The 19,908-nt window shown below is 40.3% G+C and overlaps 1 protein-coding gene across 8 annotated transcripts in view; it reads right to left on the reverse strand.

The window, feature by feature from the left end:
* CHRDL1 (chordin like 1) overlaps nt 1-18,630 on the reverse strand; it is a 113,704-nt gene extending 95,074 nt beyond the window's left edge. For 3 of the 8 annotated variants that reach the window (XM_058536510.1, XM_058536515.1, XM_058536512.1), the window contains exons 1-2: nt 18,252-18,625; nt 14,537-14,685 (exon numbers count right to left, since the gene is read on the reverse strand). In XM_058536510.1, the coding sequence (XP_058392493.1) occupies nt 14,537-14,685; nt 18,252-18,403 (301 nt within the window). In that variant the 5' untranslated portion in view covers nt 18,404-18,625. Of the gene's footprint in view, nt 1-14,536; nt 14,686-18,251 lie in introns of all 8 variants that reach the window. The other 5 variants (XM_058536508.1, XM_058536511.1, XM_058536513.1 and 2 more) reach the window with 3 other exon arrangements.
* Nucleotides 18,631-19,908: the final 1,278 nt, after the last annotated feature.

Below are 19,908 nucleotides of genomic sequence, written 5' to 3' on the forward strand. Positions count from 1 at the left end.
TCTTTATCCACTCTGAAATTCTCTGTCTTTTAACTGGGGTATATAGACCATTCACATTTAAACTGATTATTGATACAATTGGATTAATATTGAACATATTTGTAATTATTTTCTACTCACTGACCTTTATTTTGTGTGTGTGTGTTCCATTGTTTTTCTGCCCTTTCTGGCTTTAATTAAGCATTTTCTATTATTCCATTTTCTTTCTTCTCTTAGCATTATCAATTATAATTATTTTTAAAACAATTTTTGTGGTAGCCCAAGAGTTTGCAATATACATTTACAACTAATCAAAGTCCATGTTCAAACAACACTATACCACTTCACACATAGTGTAGGTATCTTATAGCAGAGTATTCCACATTCCTCTCTCCCATCCTTTATAAGATTGCTGTCATTCATTTCACTTTTTCAAAAGCTATAATCACTCAATACATTGTTGCTCTTATTATTTTGAACAAACTTTTTATCTGTTAGATCAATTAAGAATAAGAAAAATAAAGATTTTATTTTACTTTCATTTATTCCTTCTCTAATTCTCTTCATTTCTTTATGTAGATATGAGTTTCTGACCTATCTCATTTTCCTTTTTTCTGAAGAATTTCTTTGAACATGTCTTGCAAGGCAGATCTATTGGTGACACATTCCTTCAATTTTTGTTTGTATGAGAAAAATCTATTTCTCATTTACTTTTGAAGCAGAATTCTGCTGGATACAGAATTCTAGGTTGGTGAGGTTTTTCTTTCAACAATGTAAGTATTTCACTCCACTCTCTTCCTGCTTGCATGGTTTCTGAAGAGAAATCAGGTGTAATTCTTACCCTTGTTCCTCTATAGGTAATGTGTTTTTCCTCTGGCTTCTTCCAAGATGGTCTCTTTGACTTTGATTTTCTATAGTTTGAATATGTTATGCGTAGGTGTAGATTTCTTCATATTTATCCTGCTTTGCTTTTGTTCTCTGAGCTTCCTGGATCTGTGCTTTGGCGTCTGTCATTGATTTTGGAAAATCCTCAGCCATTATTACTTCAAATATTTCTTTTGTTCCTTCCTTTCTTCTCCTTCTGGTATTTCTGTTATGCACATGTTAAACATTTTGTAATTTTCCCACAGTTCTTGGATATTCTGTTGCATTTTTCTTCATTTTTTTCCTTTTGATTTCAGTTTGGGAAGTTTCTATTGGCATATCTTTAGCTCACTGATTCTTCCCTTGATCATGTCCAGTCTACTGATGAGCCCATCAAAGGCATTCTTCATTTCTGTTACGGTGTTTTTGATTTCTCACATTTCCTTTTGATTCTTTCTTAGAGTTTCCATCTCACTGTTTACATTACCCATATATTCTTGCATATTGTCCACTTTTTTCATTAGCATCCTTAGCATGTTAATCATAGTAATTTTAAATTCCTGGTCTGATAATTCCAAAATATCTGCCATATCTGAGTCTGGTTCTGATGCTTGACTTGTCTCTTCAGACTGCGTTCTTTGCCTTTTAGCATGCCTTGTAATTTTTGTTCAAAGTCAAACATGATGCATTGGGTAAAAGGAATTAAGGTAAATAGGCCTTTAGTGTGAAGTTTTATGTAAATCTAGCTAGGAATTAGGTTAATTTTACTGTTTTTTGTAGCTGGGGTGTCAGATGCTAAAATCTTTTCTAATATCCTTGTTTATTTCCACCCTGTTGTTTTTGGGTTTCCCTATATACTCTTTCTTAAATAGTATCTGAGGCTTGCAGTTCTTTCAGCTGTAATCTCCTGTTATTATATAGGGGCCCTACTGATGTGGTGGTAAACTGTGGGGAGAGGAGAAGCATTCAATAATTGTATGATTAGCTCTCAGTCTTTTAGTGAGCCCGTGTCCCTGAGCTACAACCTTCAAAAATTCTAATTAGTGGGGCCAGCCCGGTGGTGTAGCAGTTAAGTGCAGGCGCTCTGCTTTGGCGGCCCGCGGTTCGCAGGTTCAGACCCCGGGTGCGCACCAACCCATAGCCTGTCAAGCCATGCTGCGGCGGCATCCCATATAAAGTAGAGGAAGATGGGCACAGATGTTAGCCCAGGGCCAATCTTCCTCAGCAAAAAGAGGAGGATTGGCAACAGATGTTAGCTCAGGGCCGATCTTCACAAAAAAATAAATAAATAAAAATAAATTTTAAAAAATTCTAATTAGCTTTGCTCCCTCCCACCAGTATAGGTAAGACAGGAAAGCTAGTGGAATTGGATATTTCTTTTCTCCCAGGCGGGTTAGGCTCTGATAAAAATGCCAATAAGTTAGGCTCTGGTAAAATCATTTCCCTTGAGGGCAAGCCTTAGTTAAAGAGGACAGAAAGCTCTGGGCTTATTTCAGAACGGTTACTTTTTCCCTCCCCTGCCTGAAGCAGGAATGAATTTTTCTCCAATCTTTACTTTGAGAACCTGGTGGGGTTCCTAGAGATAAAACTCACAAAAAACTCACAAAAAGGAGTTTTTATCTCTCAAGCTAGTACATGCTTCTTCTCCAGCAATTAGCAAATTACCCTTTAAGTGCTCCTACCAGGATCCAGCAGTGGTGACTCTGTATTCATCTATCTTTCCAGTTTTCAGAGTAAAAAGCACAGGGTTGTTTGCCCTGTGACCTCAATTTTCTGATAGATTTAAGAGGAGTTCTTCATTTTTCAGTTACTTCAGCTTTTTTCTTGTGACGATGGGAGTGACAATTTCTATGCTCACTACATGTCAGACAAGAAACTAGAAGCTCTTTCTAGTCTTTTTTCTAGGCATTGTGTGTAAAAAGGTTTTATTACAAAATTAACAGCATACAGTACATACATTTTGTAAACTACATTCTAAAATTAACATATCATGAACATGTTTATGCCATTAAATATCTCCCCATACCTCATGCCTAGTGTCATGATTCTATACCAACACAGTTGAACCATAATTTATTAATCAATCCCCTCTTTGAGTATATTGGTTGCTTCTTCTTCTTTCTTTTAAAAAAATCCATGATAAGTATCCTTGTATATATAAACCTCTGTATGCAACTCTGGTTATTTTCTTAATATAAATTCTTAGCAGTAGATTTATTGGGTCAAAGGTTTTGAATGCTTTCAAATTCTTGGTCTATATTGTCAAATTGCCTTCCAGAAAAGCTACACTAATTTACCTTCCCATTAGCAGTGGGTGAGAATGCCTAACACTGAATATTTTAATTGTTTAAAACTTTGCCAATTAGGCGGGGGAAAATGGAACCAATATTTCTTTCTTTCTTTAACAGGAAGGTTGACTATGTACCCATTTTTAGTAACTATTTTTATTTCCCCTTTTATGACATTACCATTATTGTTAACATTGTTATATTAACCTATATTTCTAGGCTAAGAGTAGATGTTCAAAACCATTTATTAATTGAACGAACTCAGGAAATCAAAATTACTTTTTAGGTAGAACTCTTATGTTTTTCAGCTAAGTCTTAGAAATATAATTTTCTGGGTATATACATAAATTAGACTTCTGCTCCATGATATTCTAGAATGGAGTAGGAAATATTTTAATAATCCCAGCATCTTTAATTGATGGTAGATGATCATGAATTTCCCAAGACAAACATCTAAATGAGGCAGCCTTTGCTACCTTCCACATGTTGGTGAGAGGAGAGTGATTTTCTCTACAAGTTTGTAATCTTACTGATCAACACCTAAGTGATTTGTATTTCACATATACAACTTATCTAGACATTTCAGAAGGAATCTGAAATTCTTAGAAGCAAATCTATGAAGGGGGCTATTAACATGGCATAAACATTAGGCTAGCATAAACAGTCCTGCTTGCATGAATCTGAAGCCACTAATACTTGAATGGAGGTAAGCTAGAAGTTACTTTGTCAGTTTAAATCCACACTACAAAGTAAGATGGAACCTTGTGTATTATGCATTTGATTCTGGATTATTTTGGTTGCATGGATTAGCTCCTCAGAGACTGATATCAGATCTACATACTTAAAATATGAAACTGGGGGCCAACCCGGTGGTGCAAGCAGTTAAGTGCACGTGCTCTGCTGCAGCGGCCCAGGGTTCTCAGGTTCGGATCCCGGGCACGCACCAACGCACCGCTTGGTAAATCACGCTGTGGCGGCATCCCATATAAAGTAGAGGAAGATGGGCATGGATGTTAGCTCAGGGCCACTCTTCCTCAAGAAAAAAAGCGGAGGATTGGCATTGGATGTTAGCTCAGGGCTAGTCCTCCTCACACACACACAAAAATATGAAACTGGATGAACTTTCACTATTAGCTATGTGATGTGCATAGTTGGGTGATTTACCCCTTTCTTACTTGATTAAAAAGAAACGGGATAATAAAAGATAAATAACTCTGAAAGACTAAGCAAGCACTAAAATAAGACAAACTATCAAAATCTGAGTTTCAAAATTTACATATTTTTAAAACTCACATCCAAATTGTTAAAGGTTCTAACTTGCAGGAAAGTCTGTTTCCAAAGGACCAGTATATACTGATGCCACATGGAGGGTATTCTTTATATATCACTTTTAAGCCAGTTGCTATCTCTTCTCTGAAATATCTTTAAGACAGGTTATTTCACAGACACTACTAAATGGATCCTTTCAATACATCTGAGCTCACCATTATTCACGAAAACCAGATAATCCAAATAACTTGTAGTAGCCAATAGCTTCCATTTCTCCCAAATTCAGCCTCTTAAAGAGTACTGTTAGACAAAGTGTGAAAATTGAGTGATCTGAATTTTCCTGCTCCAAATTTGGCTCAAAGGCTAAGATGTAGATGATAAGTGTAAAAAGCAGCCAGGAACCAGGTCCTGAAAACCATGGAGCCAAATGAGAATGGTGGTAACAACAACAACTAGTAATATTTGTTGAGCACTTCCTATGAGCCAAGCTCTGTTCTAAGGGTTTTACATATATGAATTCACTAAATTCTCATAACAACCCAAAAGGTAGATACCATTATTAGCCCTATTTTACAGATGAGCAATCTGAGGCACAGGGATGTTTGGTAACTTGCCTAAGTTGACATGACTAGTCAAGGTATGGAGCTGGGATTCAAACCTAAACAGTCTGGCTTCAGAACTAAGGACTGCAACCACTACAGAATTCTGCTTCTCTTGCTACATAGTTGTAAGGTACAGGTCATCCACTTTTAGAACTTGGAAAATGAAGGGCTTCCACACATTCTTGCCTAACATTTTCTCAAATTACCCTTCCATTCTATTTTTGATACACAGCTTTGATCACCTTTTAAAGAATCAGGTGTTGTCTGTAGTGAAGTCAAAACATACTCAGACTATATAAAATGGTACAGCTGGCAGACTTTATTTTGCATTTTTCTCCTTCTATCGCATTGATAAAGCATAAAGTATAAAATAGTACTCATGCTGTCAAGGGGTTTTAAATCTAGTTGGGAAGATAGATTACCCCAGCTAAAAGCTGTTTTTCATTCCCTTTAAACCTAACAGCACTTTCCTCATAATAGTCACATGGCATTTATCCCATATTACGGTACCAGTGTCTTGTAAACTATGCTTCTTGAGGATGAAAATATCTTACTCAAACACTAACTTCTGATAGAAATCTGACCCTAAATGCAAACATAACGGTCTTTCATCAAGTATATTGGTCCTATTATCTCAGCAATATGGGATTTGGCCAATTATGCCCCAGACAGAAATCTACAAACTCCTGGAAGGAGCAAATTCAGGAACTGGAGGCAGACAAGAAGATGAACAGTAATGCCATTGGTGCTATTAAACAATGCTTCTGCAATTACTGACACTGATTATTTTTCAAGTACATAACAAAAGTAAACACTATAATCTTTAAGACATGTTTTACCATGGTTGTCCAAGATTGAGTGGTTAGCACAATTATAGCTGATTTTTCCATGAGTCTGCTGAACAATTATCAATTTTCAGAAACTATGATAAAGTCAATTTCAGCACATGCTTATAAGTCTGAACTTTTAAAAAGTTTTTGGCATCACCCAGGAGAGAATTAATGAGTTACACGGCATAATCGACGACACCTACAGTCCCAGTATGTCATCTTGGACAAGAAGCACCAGTGAACTGATTTTATTGAAAGAACGATGCTTCAACTTCTAGGAGATACAGGCAAGAAAAGTAAGTTTATCGCTTGCCGGTAACTGAGAGATACCAGCTGGAGAATGCATGACTTACCACTAACTAATGGCATCTGTGAGTGGAACTTGGTCGCAAAGGAATTCCAACTAACATTTGAGATGGACTTTCAACCTGCATCATCGTAGCTATTTTTCAAATGGGTCAGCTGGCCCTAATTAGAAGTGGCAATTCCTGCTACTTTAGGGGCCCCTGTTAATAGGAACAATGATGACAAAAAGTAAACAACAGAGATGTGCCACTATGCCATCGACGTTTTGCTCAATCATTACTGTCTAGCACTCGGGATGAAGTCAAAAGGTCAATAGTTTCACCACCAGTCTAAAAGCAAGAAAGCATTCCCATGAACTGTTTTTGATAAGAGCTATTATTGTAGACACATCATCATGTAAGTATCACAATAATATTTATTTTATTATAACACATACAGTCCTTGGAAAGGGAGAGATGAATCTTTGCTGTTCATTATATGAGTGGACAAATCAAGTAAACAAATTCCTTTTTAACTATTTATTTTTTTAAAAGGCCACTATAATAGTGAAGAAAAAATTAAAAGCATAAGTACTTCTCTCATTTATCAAACTTGAAGCAGAATGGAAGAAGGGCAAGATATAGCAGTTATAGGGGGAAAAAAGTCTCCTAGTTCTCTGGTAATTGGTTTTCTAGAATTGAAGTTTCTGGCAGATTTCCTCAGGGCTTTAAGACTTCACTTTCAGGGCCGGCCCCGTGGCTTAGCGGTTAAGTGTGCACGCTCCGCTGCTGGCGGCCCGGGTTCGGATCCCAGGCGCACACCGACGCACCACTTCTCCGGCCATGCTGAGGCCGCGTCCCACGTACAGCAACTAGAAGAATGTGCAGCTATGACATACAACTATCTACCAGGGCTTTGGGGGGAAAATAAATAAATAAATCTTTAAAAAAAAAAAAAAAAGACTTCACTTTCAGGCTGTGGAAGCCAGTGAAAAAGGAAAGCTACGAGGAAGCCAAATTCTCCATCCTGTGCATACAGCTTATTCCTCTTTATCCAGGAGTTAATTATCTTATTTCTACTTGTTGGATCATTTGCCCAAAATTAACTCAACTTATTATATATTAAGTGGCCTACGCACAGCATAGCCCTCCCACTACCTGCCTTGTGGCTATTTCACTTTTCTACTAGCAGGTGGGCAAACTCACTGAGAAGAAAAGGGGCCATATTTCAAAGAGATCTGACAGTCGAGCAAGGCGACATCATTGGCTAAGATGAGAACTGGAGATTTTCCATGAAATTTCAATTCATTGTGCCCTTCTATCTTCCATTAGCAATGATAACTGGGAGTTGATGGTATTCTCATTAGTCTTTACTATGAGGCCATGGGGAGATCCTTTTACAGAAAGGCTGCTCAGGTGGTGAAACCTGACCCGAATATTTTTCTGACTAAAATCATCTCTTACATGTCATTTGGCATAGGACTTTGGGCAAAAATCTAGGCTCCTGTTTGAGAAAACAAATTGTTCTTCCTATCAGCACCTCGGCTGCACAAGTCTCTGCTTAAAGGAGATTCACTTTCTGTTTAGTCAAGAATTCAAGTTGTGCTCCTGAACTTTTCACAACAGAATCAACTTGGCATGCCCTGAAACTGGTATCTAAAACATCCAGCTTTCACTTCAGACAACATGGTACATATCTCCCCTACAGGTGCATTTTAGACAATCAATTGTGAATTGACATAATAAACCAAATTGGTCACAAGACAGTGCTTCATTTTTGTAAAATGATATGTATATATAGCTAAGCATATTAAAAAAGACTAGAAGTCTATATATACCAATTAACAATGGTTATTCTTACATGTTGAGATTAGCAGTGACTTTTGTTCCTTATATTTTTACGTATCTTATGATGTTTAACAATGAGCATCTATTTTAAAATCAGAAAAATGTTAATATAAAGCTTGATTAAGGTATCTCATAATGGATAATCTAGTCTATAGACATATTAAACATCCATTTGTTCAAGATTTGCATGTTACAGACTTCAATTAACTTAGATCATCCATAGGTAAAGTACCTGGACCAAATTTCCTTAGCACTTATAGAAAGACCTTTATTGAGCTATAATTTAATACTTGCCCTCTTCCTTTACAGAGGGTCAATAAAGAAAGGCCAAGCAGACCATTCTTCTCTCTTCTCTGAAACCAAGGTTACACATGGTGTCCTTGTACCACCCACAAGGTGCTTATTCAAACATCCATGATCAATACTGTTTGAGTGGGTGGGAAGTGGGAAATAAATCTCTGTGAATGAAACTATAATTTTCTCTTGCCAACACACTCAAAATTTCTCTTTTTATCCTTTCGGGAAACATAAGCCAAACTTAGAGTGCAAATATTATAATGTACCAAACAAGGTATTAAAAAGATCTACTCTTTATACTTTCTTCAGATGGCCTCTATTTTGTTTCATCTTTAAAAATGTTATCTTGCAACTATTCTTTCATATATAACCTGTATCTAATCTTTTTAGAAGCAGTCAAGCTATAAATCTTAAATGAATAAAATACTCTTTACAATGACCTTGTGACAATGATAAAAGTCCAGGTGTGCTCCAAATACCTAAAGCCCGAGTCTTGGTTTCCCTCGTCCCACTTCACAAGCCCCTATTCTAGCATCCTTTAGTTTGCTGTCCAGAAAGCAAGAATTTTTCTCAGTTTATAAATGGAGAATCTTTAGTTCAAAGAGCATGAATGACTCAACCAATACCACACAGCAAGCAAGAGAACTGACCAGAAACCAGGTCTCCTGACTTAAAGTACAGTCCTCTTTCCATTAGACTATGAGGACATTCCAATCTTACTGAGAAGTCAGGGAAATCTAAGAATCATGAACATAAAGGCACATATTTTTAACCTTCCTCACAAATTTCCTTTGGCTTAGTTTATTTAGGTTCATGAATAACTTTAGTCCTAGTCTCTGTCTTTTAACTCTCAAATAGTATACTGTCTCTCTTAGGAATTCTGGTTACGAAGTTCTTTATTCATTCACTTGGATCATCTCTTGTGTTAAGTGGCTGCCATGTGCAAAGGACTGGGATTCTATTCAAGAAAATGAACTGGCTTCCTCAGAGAACTGCTAGCGGCAAGCTGGTGTAGTGAACAGAACACTGAATTTGGAGACCTGGGTTTTACTTCTGGCCCTGGCTTGGATTTGCTGTCTGTCCTTGCACAAAGTCACTTGAGCTTATTGGGTTTCAAGTTTCTCATCTAAAAATTAAGGGGATGATATCATTTGGCTTGCAAGAGAGTTACTCTAATAGCTACCACTTATTAAAAGCTAATTATGTGCCAGCCACTGTTGCAAAGCACTTGGTATACACAATTTCATTTATTCTTCAAATGGCCATGTTGATTGTCATCATGCTATCATTTCCCCCATTGTAGTGATAAGAAAACTAAAGCTGGAGAGGTTAAGTAATATTCTCAGGGTATGTGAGAAAGTCATGGAGCTGTGGTTTGGATCTAAGCTGACTCTGGAGCCTCCACACCCAACGCCACTGCCCCCCCCAACATAAAAAATAATTAAGAAAGTACTCTGAAAAACATTAAGCTATCTAATGTTAAAGTATTCTTCCTTTATTCTACTTCCACCTACTTAAATTTCTAAGATGTGACTACATCTACTCTTTCACTTGCTTCATTCTATTGTCAAATAGTCACCTCAAATATCCAAGTGAAAATCTGGAGGAGGAAAACTCAAGCCTTTCTGGTTGGCTTTCACAATAGAGAGGCTCTGGGTGGGCTCCATAAGGCCATGCTTCACATGTCTCAAATTTTCTAAGTATCTACTTCCATCTCTTCCATCTTTTGGTGACTTGCCCTTCCTGAGAAGGTCAGAGACCCATTTTCAGTCAAAAATGAATGTTGGAAGCTTTTCTCTTGAGGAAAAAAATGAGTGAGAATCTAGTCTCTTGGAAGATCCAGCTAACTCATCTTATAAAGCAGGAATGGACTCTATGAAATACACGAACAATTGCTCTCCCCAGAACCTTTGCCAGACTTGGTACAGTCGGGTCCATTCAAGATACATAATTGAATATTCCTAACGACTCAATTCTTCTACCTCACTTTGATCAATAGTTCATTACCAAAGTTAGATCTGCCAAAAGAGGCAAACTCTTCAACCCATTTGTCTCATGTTTGCATGAATATTATGCACTGAATGTTACGCTCCTTTGAACTTCAAAAGAGCTTCCTGGCCTCTTTGACTACAACTTTACCAACAGAGCATAATGGAGTTACAGAAAGACCGTTTCCCAGCTAAAGACCTCAAACTTTGCTGATTCTGGACAGTAACAAACTTTTATATAAGCCACAAATGGCTCATTCATCCATTGCAATGCACCATCAGTATTTCCTGGGTTCCTGACCCTGTCTTCCCTCCTGTCAGAGTGATGTGACTATGGCTAATTAGTTACTAGCAAGTGGCAGCACCCACCTCTACCTTTTCTTATGAAAACAGCTTTCCACAAATAAAGCATTTTTCCCAGACCTCTTTGGATTCTACATCGACTGAGCATCTTTGACCATAACGACACACTCCCTCATTCCACTCTGAAGCCCAAAAGAGGAGAGCAAACAGGCTACAGAGCACCCTCCTTGACATAGAAGCTTACATTCAAATCAGCCAGTGAAAGATCAAAAAATTTTGGCTTCCTTGGGTAAAATGGTATCAGGCAGCAAGTTTTCTCAGTTTTTTTAAAACTCTTTTTCCACGTCCCTCCTCTAGAACTGGACAGTTAAAATATGGGAAATTAGATGTCCTTCTATTTTAAAGGATGTTTCCCCCGCTGTAAAAGTAATACTTGCCAATGGTGGAAACTTTGGAATGAAGAGAAGAAAGCCCAAAGACGAACAAAAATAACAGTCATGAAGTTACCACTCAGAGATAAAAAAAAAAAATAGTTCCCTATTACACACCATACATGAATATAAATTTCAGATGGAATAGAGAATTATGGGTAAAACTCCAAATTATGGAAGCTGTAGAAATAATATAAGAATATGGAATGGGAAAGACCTTTCTAGGAATAAGAAGAAATCCAGAAGCCATAAAGGAAATGAATGACAGAGCTGACTACACAAATACTTAAAACTTCTGTATGGGAAAATACAACTTAAAGTTTAAAGCAAATAGCAGACTGGGAAAATAGTATTTGAAATACAAGAGGATAATAACAACATCTGAAATAACAAAACGTTAATAAATAAGCTTTTACAAATCCATAAGACAAGCAAGCCAACTGAAAAATAGGCAATTCACCGAAGAAAGACAATTGGATTACAAAATAATTGAAAAAATGCTCCAGTAATAGGAAAATATCACAGCAAAACTGAAATATGATTTCTCCTATTAAATTGGCTTTAAAATACAAAGATTAATAATACTTTTGGTGAAGGAATTAGAAATGGACACTCATACATAGATGGTGGGAGTATAAAAAGATACAACTTTTTTGAAAGACAATTTGACAGTACTTACCAAGATTAAAACTGAACATACACTTTGACCTAACAATTCCTCACAAATACTTGCCTAAGTACCTAAAGGTGTTCATTAATACCTTACTTTTTTTTTTTTTTGTGAGGAAGATCAGCCCTGAGCTAACATCCATGCTAATCCTCATCTTTTTGCTGAGGAAGACCGGCTCTGAGCTAACATCTATTGCCAATCCTCCTCCTTTTTTTTTTTTCCCCAAAGCTCCAGTAGATAGTTGTATGCCATAGTTGCACATCCTTCCAGTTGCTGTACATGGGACGCGGCCTCAGCATGGCCGGAGAAGCGGTGCATCGGTGCACGCCCGGGATCCGAACCCAGGCCGCCAGTAGCAGAGCACGCGCACTTAACCGCTAAGCCACGGGGCCGGCCCAATACCTTACTTTTAATAGTAAAAACCGAAAAAAAACCTAAATAGCTACAAATAGGGACTTGTTAAACAAACCATGGAAAACTTATACAACTCGCAACTATGCAAGCATTAGAAAGAATATGGTGCTGTTACATTGCAATGTTCTGACATGGAAGGATGTCCTAGACACGTCGCTGAATAAAAGCAAGTTGCAGAAAAAAATATATAATATCCCATTTTTGTAAAAGAAAAAACCCTATAGATATGTATGTATCTTTTTATAGCACAGAGCAAAGAGTTTGGAAGAACACATAGCAAACTATTAGTAATGGTTACCCCTGGGGAGTGGGATGGAAGTGGAGACAAACATGTTCTTTATAAAGCTCAGAGTAGAAATTTTAAAATGTTAATATAAGCATTTTCTGGGGCTATTGAATTTTCAATAAGCAGTGTTTTTAATGGTAGCATGATGGTACATTACATGGATCATTTATGTAACCATTCCCCAATGGATTGACATTTCCACTGCTTCTGATTCTCACTGTTAGAGCTGCAATATAAATCTCTGTGCATGCATTGTGTGTGTGTGTGTGTGTGTGTGTGTGCGTGTGTGTGTGTGTGTATAAAGGCACCATACATAGGGCATATGCTTTGAGATTTGCCCTTTAGTGGAGATAATTTTGCAGTCTTCAAGACAGCTTGGGCGTGGCCACAGAGAATGGTGCTGAGTGGCGCATTCAGAGAATGACCATGACCTTAGCCTCATTATCTGACTATAACCCTGAAACACTAGACCAGAACTGGTGCCCTAGGCCATCTGTTACATAATCATTTTGACACCAACTGAACATCAAAAGGGCTTAGGACAAATTCATAGGTAGTAGGAAACGTTAGAAAGTGATAGTTTTGGGTCTGTAAACAGTTTTTAAGTCACATTTTTTTTTGGTTTGTCAATTAAACTCTAAGTTGCATGGACAATATTCCTCAATTCTTCATAAATGTGGAAGGCTTCCCAGAAGAGATGGCCTTCTAAGAGTTGCAAGCTTCCCCCATGATGCCATCAGTAATATGCCATAAAGGAAGTTTCCTCCTAAGAGAGGAAGGATTTTAAGCCTAGCTGATTGTGAGCTGAGCTGGGAATGCATGGACAACTTTTCTGTTACATCCACTTAAATCAAGGAGGATTTCTGGAAGAGGAGGGCTCTGAGATGGACTATATATTCAAGTGGAAGGAGAAGGAGGTCCTTTGAGGAAAACATTGGGAGAGGCTGATTCAAGCTTCTTTGCTGATACTGGGCCCTGCTAAACTTCCTCTTGTGTCCCAATCATACTAGATATCACCCCAGATCACTCATGCTTAAAAGCCTAATCAAAAGCACTATTTCTCTGAGGAGGAAGACTAAGGTTACTATGAAAATCATACTGGGACAGAAACACACGTAATGACGGAATAGGTTTGGCATTGTTCTCCCTGTCAGCAAGCCTCATGCCTGATATATTTAACTTACGCTGATAAAGGAGATAAATGTTTAAGTGATGGGCTTCAGATGCTGCTTCAGCTCCTACGAAGAATATTCTCACAGTTCCTTCTCATGAATAAGTTTAGTGGAGCAGAGAATGCCCCTCTTGGACCAGTTCCACTTTGTGTTTCTTTTGATGCAGCCAAAAAGGGGAACTAGAGCTACAGCTTTTTCTTCAAATTTAGAGCGAGTGTCCACCTCAGAGGTGGCTGCAAGCGGCCCAAAGAAGGTGAGGCTCATACTGTGTGTGAAGGCAGCAGACAGCTCCTAACAAGAGCAGAGATGTCAATGGTTACTCATAAATCTCCCAAATGTCGCAGCAAGGAGGTTAATTATCTCCCTTTCTTGCCACTCTGCTTTCTCCAATGTGTTAGCCCATCACACGGATCGCTGACTTTCTAGAAATATTCCCTGGCTTTGTGGGTACGTTCCTTTCAATAAATGGCATCCAATTTGCTCATGGTCCCTGGAATCTCAATTTCCTCAAAGGATTTTTCATCTGAATCCAGTTCATGTGAAGGTTTTTTCCTTCTTCGTTTTTCGGCATAAGGGAATAGGCAGAGCCTGCTTTACTTTTTCTTTTTTTTTCCTTTTCTGTGTTATTCTTTTTCATAAACTGAAAACCTTTGCTGAAGAGTCTGAAATTTGGGAAAAAATCCAGCTCATCTGTCAGATATTTCTAGAGTTACGTAAAATGGAATGAGATTTGTACAGTTTAGAACAGGAAAAGGAAAATAGGCTAATGTGTCATGTGTTCTATGAGATGAAAACTATATGATAATCAGAAAAACAGCCCCAAATTTAGTTGGCCCGATTCAAAGCCCTCATTCTTTTATCAACTCATGCATAAACCAGTAACATTCACTTTCTTCCCTTAGAATAATGGCATGGGCACATTTGGGCTAAATCACAATCCTGACAGATTATAACCACATTTTCAAAGAAATTACAAGAAAGTATCTTGTTTATTAAACTCAAAACACTTACGTTTTTCTTGTTCTGTTTTGCTTCCTTCTAGGAAAAGAAAGAACAGCAACAAGGAAAAGATGTATTTCATGCCTCCCATTTTCCACTTTTTTCTCATTCTGGCCACTGCAAAAGGCAACTCAAAACTTTCAGGGCCCAGTACACTCAAGCTGTTGGGAAGAAAGCAGAAAAAAGACTTAAAACAGATCCTCTGGAACTGATGGAGATCACTGATGCTTAGGCTTGTAACTTGCTAGGAAAAAAAAACGCTGGAGAATTTACATAAGTGCAAGCATTGTTTTCCTGCATAAGAAAGAGAACTTGCCTCTCCTGTCTTGCAAAGATCATGAGGGAAAATTCAAGCGGATGAACGTGCATTCCTATCCAACGCTAAGGCTAAATCCTTACAGACAAGTCACAGGAAAATAAAAATAAATTTTGAAATCCTCCTTTCTAAGGGAATTAAAGTTGATTTCTCAAGAGATTTTCTTTGGGAGAAAAGGGAGACTGGGGTTTGCAAAACAGCTACTTTGGCAAACAAGATAAAAATAATAGGCATGAGACCCAAACAATTTCTGAAATGAAAGTTAACTAATCTTAGCTCCAAGACTACTGTTATTATTAATCTTTCAGGGACAAGGCACAAATTGATCAATGTTTCTCCTGTGTCTTCTATGAGAGCTATACGGATCTTCAGTTTGGCTACTTATGTTAGAAAAGAGAGATGTAATTAGCAAATGGCTGCAATTAAACACCCAATGGTTCAGACATATTCCTCTCACATGAAGTCCATTGTGAAATGGAAATTTAAAACCAGCCATTTTTAAGGGAAATCAGGCAAATTTAAATAGGTAACATATTCACGTTGCATCACTATGCAAAAGACCATCAAAGCAAATTCAACTCTTAAAAATATGAGACTTGCATTTCCAGTCTCAGGGGTGGAAATCTTAATCTTTTTCGTTTTAGAACACAGCAAGTTTGCTATAGCTCATATCCAGTCAAGGGTCACTTCCATAGACTTTAGAATTTGCAAAGCTCTTCCAATGGGTGATTTGAAAATATTTAAATATTCGAGAAACACCACATTTCAATCTGGGGTTAACCCTGGATGGGAACTGAGCTCATTGATCTTTTCAGAGGGTCCAACCTAAACGTGGAGTACAAATAGCTGAAAGGAATGCAAGGTCACCATTCTGGAGAATTTAATTGTCTTTGGACCATGATGTGGATGATACAGCTCTGACTTTAAAAGCTAGGAAGTTGTCCGGATAATTTGAAATCCATTGTTTCAAATTATGAATATGTAACCGAAGAAGAACTTATCATAGAGAATAATTTGTGCTATCAACCAGGACGTGCAGCACTCGTCTGCCTTCTCTACCTCCTCCCTGCTCCTTAAACAAGGACTAAATTCTCCTAGGACATGTTCCTAGCCTTCCAAAGGCCTGGATTCTGACGTCTTGGTCCCCTCCGTGACCTTGTAGTCCACCTTTAATCACTCAGAATATCACTGTCCTCTGCGAGCTACCAGGTCCCTTGAAGCAAATCATTTCCATGAACAGTTTAACACAGCTACCCACCCTAGTGAGGTTCTTCCGAGCCTACTTTAATCAGCTTATCCCCCAAGCCTCCAAATGAGAAAGATTTTTTAATCGCTGAAATCCAATCTATCACAATCACGTACGGATCTCAGGGGGTACTTCCAAAACCACAGTTTTCGGGTCTCCCCATGCAAGAACCAACAGGGTTGTTTTTCCTGTTCAATGGTTGGGTGATTTGGTGAACAGTAGCATTGCTTCATAACTGGCAAGCTGGCAAGAAAACGGTTTCTAGAATTTTTTTGTTTTGCTTTTCTTGGGTCCCAAATAATGTTATGAGCAAATAAAAGAGTTGGTGACGAGAGAGCAATTAATCTCTTTTGGCGTTCCTGTCATCCGTGTGGCCTCCCAGGCTGTGATGGAGAACATCAGAAAACGAATCACTTTATAAATATTCACTTTTGATTTACAAGATAGTGAAGTCCTGCCTTTGTATTCTGAGCAGAAATATAAACTGAGAAGAGTTCCCTCCCCAGGTCTCCTCACTGTTCCATTTCTCTTTATCCCTTTAACTTTTTCTTTTGGGGAAAGGAGGTGGTTCAAGACATTTGTTGGGACTGCAGCAATAAACACAAGCAAGCATTGCTCAGCAAACATGCCGACTCTTATACTTGCAAAGAGCCAAACTGTCCTTAATTTTTCAAATTATACTTTGACCCAGTTAACTGGAGTTATTTCTGCATTAACTCTCTGCCTGCTTCACACAGGCTGTTGTGCCATTGAACATGGCTCTTTTACAGGTTATTTAGAAATGTAGCCATTGACATGTTTCGGGGTGGATCCAGGCCCCAACAAGAAAGCCACAAAGAAAACAAAACCCTGCAACTAACACTGGGGAGGGGAGGAGGAGGAGTGGACTTTACAAGAGAACAAGAAACACCTCAGAACCTAAAGAAATGTATCCATCAAGGTGCCTCCATGAAACAAGCATTCACATTGTTCATTTGCATGAAGCAAAGAGACCCAGGGCTCCTTGCCCAGCTGTAACTGCAAGGCAATCTGGGCCATCAAGTGTCAGGAGTCCGCCTTTCTCAGAAGAGGTCTCCTGGGTAGAACACATCCAGAGACCTTCCCAAAGGAAGGCTAGGGGATGAGCACATGTCAGCCAGTTCTTCACGCCCCAGAGTGTCTCTTTAATCCTCCCTAGAGGCTTGACTGACCTTGTAATCTCACATTCACTATCATCTGTGGGCCAGCCCCCAGGGTAGCAATTCTTTCTGACAAACAATAAGACGACACTGGAGTCTCAGGCCCCTGTCCACCAGCTAAAATCCTCTCCCCACTCTATAACCCAAAAAGAAAAGCTCAGTTTACTGGTGGTGGGCTACCACCAAAAAATGGCAGTTCTAGCCCAGGGTGTGTCTTGTCACAGTCGATGCCTTCATTACTGCTTATGATTGACAAACAATGCCTTGCATTTCACTTGCAAAACACCTTGCTATCTATCATTTCATTTTATTCCCCAAAACAACTCCACCTTCAAAACGGGCACCCTGGAGCCCAGAGAATTCAATTGCCTATTCTCAGAGTTAGTGGCAGGGCTGGCAGGGACTAGAAGGCAGGCTTTCCAGGCCCTAAGCTCTGGCAATACTGCATTGCTTCCCGAGCCTAGCGTCTCAAACTCTGACCCCAGTGGTCTGGGCCTGAAAATGAGGCAGATGTCCAGAGGATAGAGGACCCCCCCCCCCCGCCCTGCTTCATTAACTTCAGCACGTATTAATCACCCACTGGTCCAGAGCACTTCAGCAAGTGAGAAAAAAGGCTCAGGACACACGCGATAACCAAGGGGGCTGCAGAACCCGTTAGGTAGCTACCCAAGTGACCTCCCCAAAGCGCCAGAGCATGGAGATATGCAGGCCGAGCGGGGAGTGGTGAGTGGTGAGTTCCAATCCAGAGCCCCCAACTTGCCTCAGTCCGGCGCCCTGGGCCCCACCTCCAGCCCGGCCGCTAGCAACTAAACCCGAAAGCGAGTTGGGGTGGCAGGTCCGAAGAGCGAGTTGAGGTGGCAGGTCGGGGAAGTTCGAGGTGCTCTGGGGGAACTTCCAGGGGAGGCTCCGGCCAACAGAAGATACCCCACCTGTGCAAAGGCTGGAAAAGAAGGTAGCGGAAGCGGCCACCGGGCACTGCTCACTGACCTGGCCACTGGCCTCCTCCGTCTTCCAAGCGTGCACGGGCTCCGAGCTCCCCGGGGCGCTCCTCCGAGGTCTGGGGCTCGCAGGTTGTGGCGAGAGCTAGAGTGCGCGCGAGGGGGGAGGGGGGACTCAGAAGTGGGTGGGAGGAAAAACATCACCGCCCTCACACCACGAGGGAGCAGCGGCTCGCTCGGCTCCCGGGGGGCAGAGCCAAGGCGCGGGCGCGGCGGCCCGGGGCCACCTGCCCGCCCGCCGCCCGCTCCCCACTTGGCCCGAGAGCCCGGCCGCTCGGCGCAGGCGGGAAGTCCACAAGCACGCAGCCGCTGCAAGCCCGCACCCCCTATCCGCCCCGGCACAACGGCTTTATTTCTGCTCCCCCGGCCCGAAAGTTAAGAAATCGGGAGAAAGTGTGAGGCTCAGCCGGCGACATTCCCATCACGCAGCGCCCCCACTGCACCCCCCTCCTCTGGCTAAGCGAGCGTTGGGGTCTTAAAGGGACCGCACGTCTCCTCCAGCCCCTCCTCCCCCTCTGCGCTGGATGTACCTAGGAGCTCCCCACCGCTTGCGCCCTCTCTGAAGACCCCGGCTACCCTGCGACTTCCTTGCCTGGATGGCCACAACCCCTCTCCTCAGACACAACGGCCTTTCTGGGTGCACCTGGTCTGGTCCCGAGCTGGTGCACGGGAGGCAGCATGAGCTGGCCTCGCAAATTATGCCCTAGCAAGCTGCTTATCATTTTGGGGCGTTTCCCAAATCCACACTGCAGCTAGTAAAGTGACAAAGCTTTGGTGTCCTTAAAGGCAGAGTGGAGACTGGAGATGCGTGTGTGTGCGGAGGGAGAGAGAACGACTTAGAAATCTGCTTTCTCTCACAAAGAGGGCTCCCAAGCCCCATGGAAAGGGCCTCTACTAACCCTTAAGAGTCTTAAAGAAAACTTAGAGTGGCCCACCGTAGTCGCCAGTGTTCTAGCAGTCCCTATGATTCTGAGTTGGGCCAAGAGCCCAGCCTTGAAATCGCAATCACAGTGCTCATGCTTTGGTGAGCCTGAGACAGACTAGTCCAAATTTGTATTTATTCGATGAGCGATAGTTACAAAGAATTATCAGAATTCTCTAAGGGCCTGTGCTGCCTTGACAGACAGTGTCCATTTATATTTTAAGCCCCTAACTTCGGAAGAGAGCTGCAGGGAACTGGATAATATTGATATTCCTAACATCTGTATTCCACTTTATGGCCTACAGAGTACTTTTCGTATACATCATCATTGCTTTTTAAACCCTCACAACAAACTGTGAACTGTCTGTGGCCTGAAGTGTCAGAGTTGGTGGGAATCTTCTGGACTATTTAGCTCAACCTCTTCATGTCACACAAGAGATAAACTGATGGGGGGAGTGTTGTATCCAAGGTCACACAGCTAGTAAATGATAGATTTGAGATTCCAATTCAGATTTCCTGACTTCCAACCCTCTACTCTCTAGTTGTTATCTCCAGTCTATAGATGAGGAAGTTGATACTCAGGGAAATTGTGGCTTGCCAAAAACCACATATCAGGAACAGAGAACAAAGGAAAATTAAAACAAGAATAATTGTCCCTGGAAGTTCCCTCCTTTTTCTTTCTTCAGAAGTGTTAATATCATCCAACTAGCCCTTGCATTGCTGG

Source organism: Diceros bicornis, chromosome X (assembly GCF_020826845.1).
Source record: "Diceros bicornis minor isolate mBicDic1 chromosome X, mDicBic1.mat.cur, whole genome shotgun sequence".
NCBI lineage: Eukaryota > Metazoa > Chordata > Mammalia > Perissodactyla > Rhinocerotidae > Diceros > Diceros bicornis.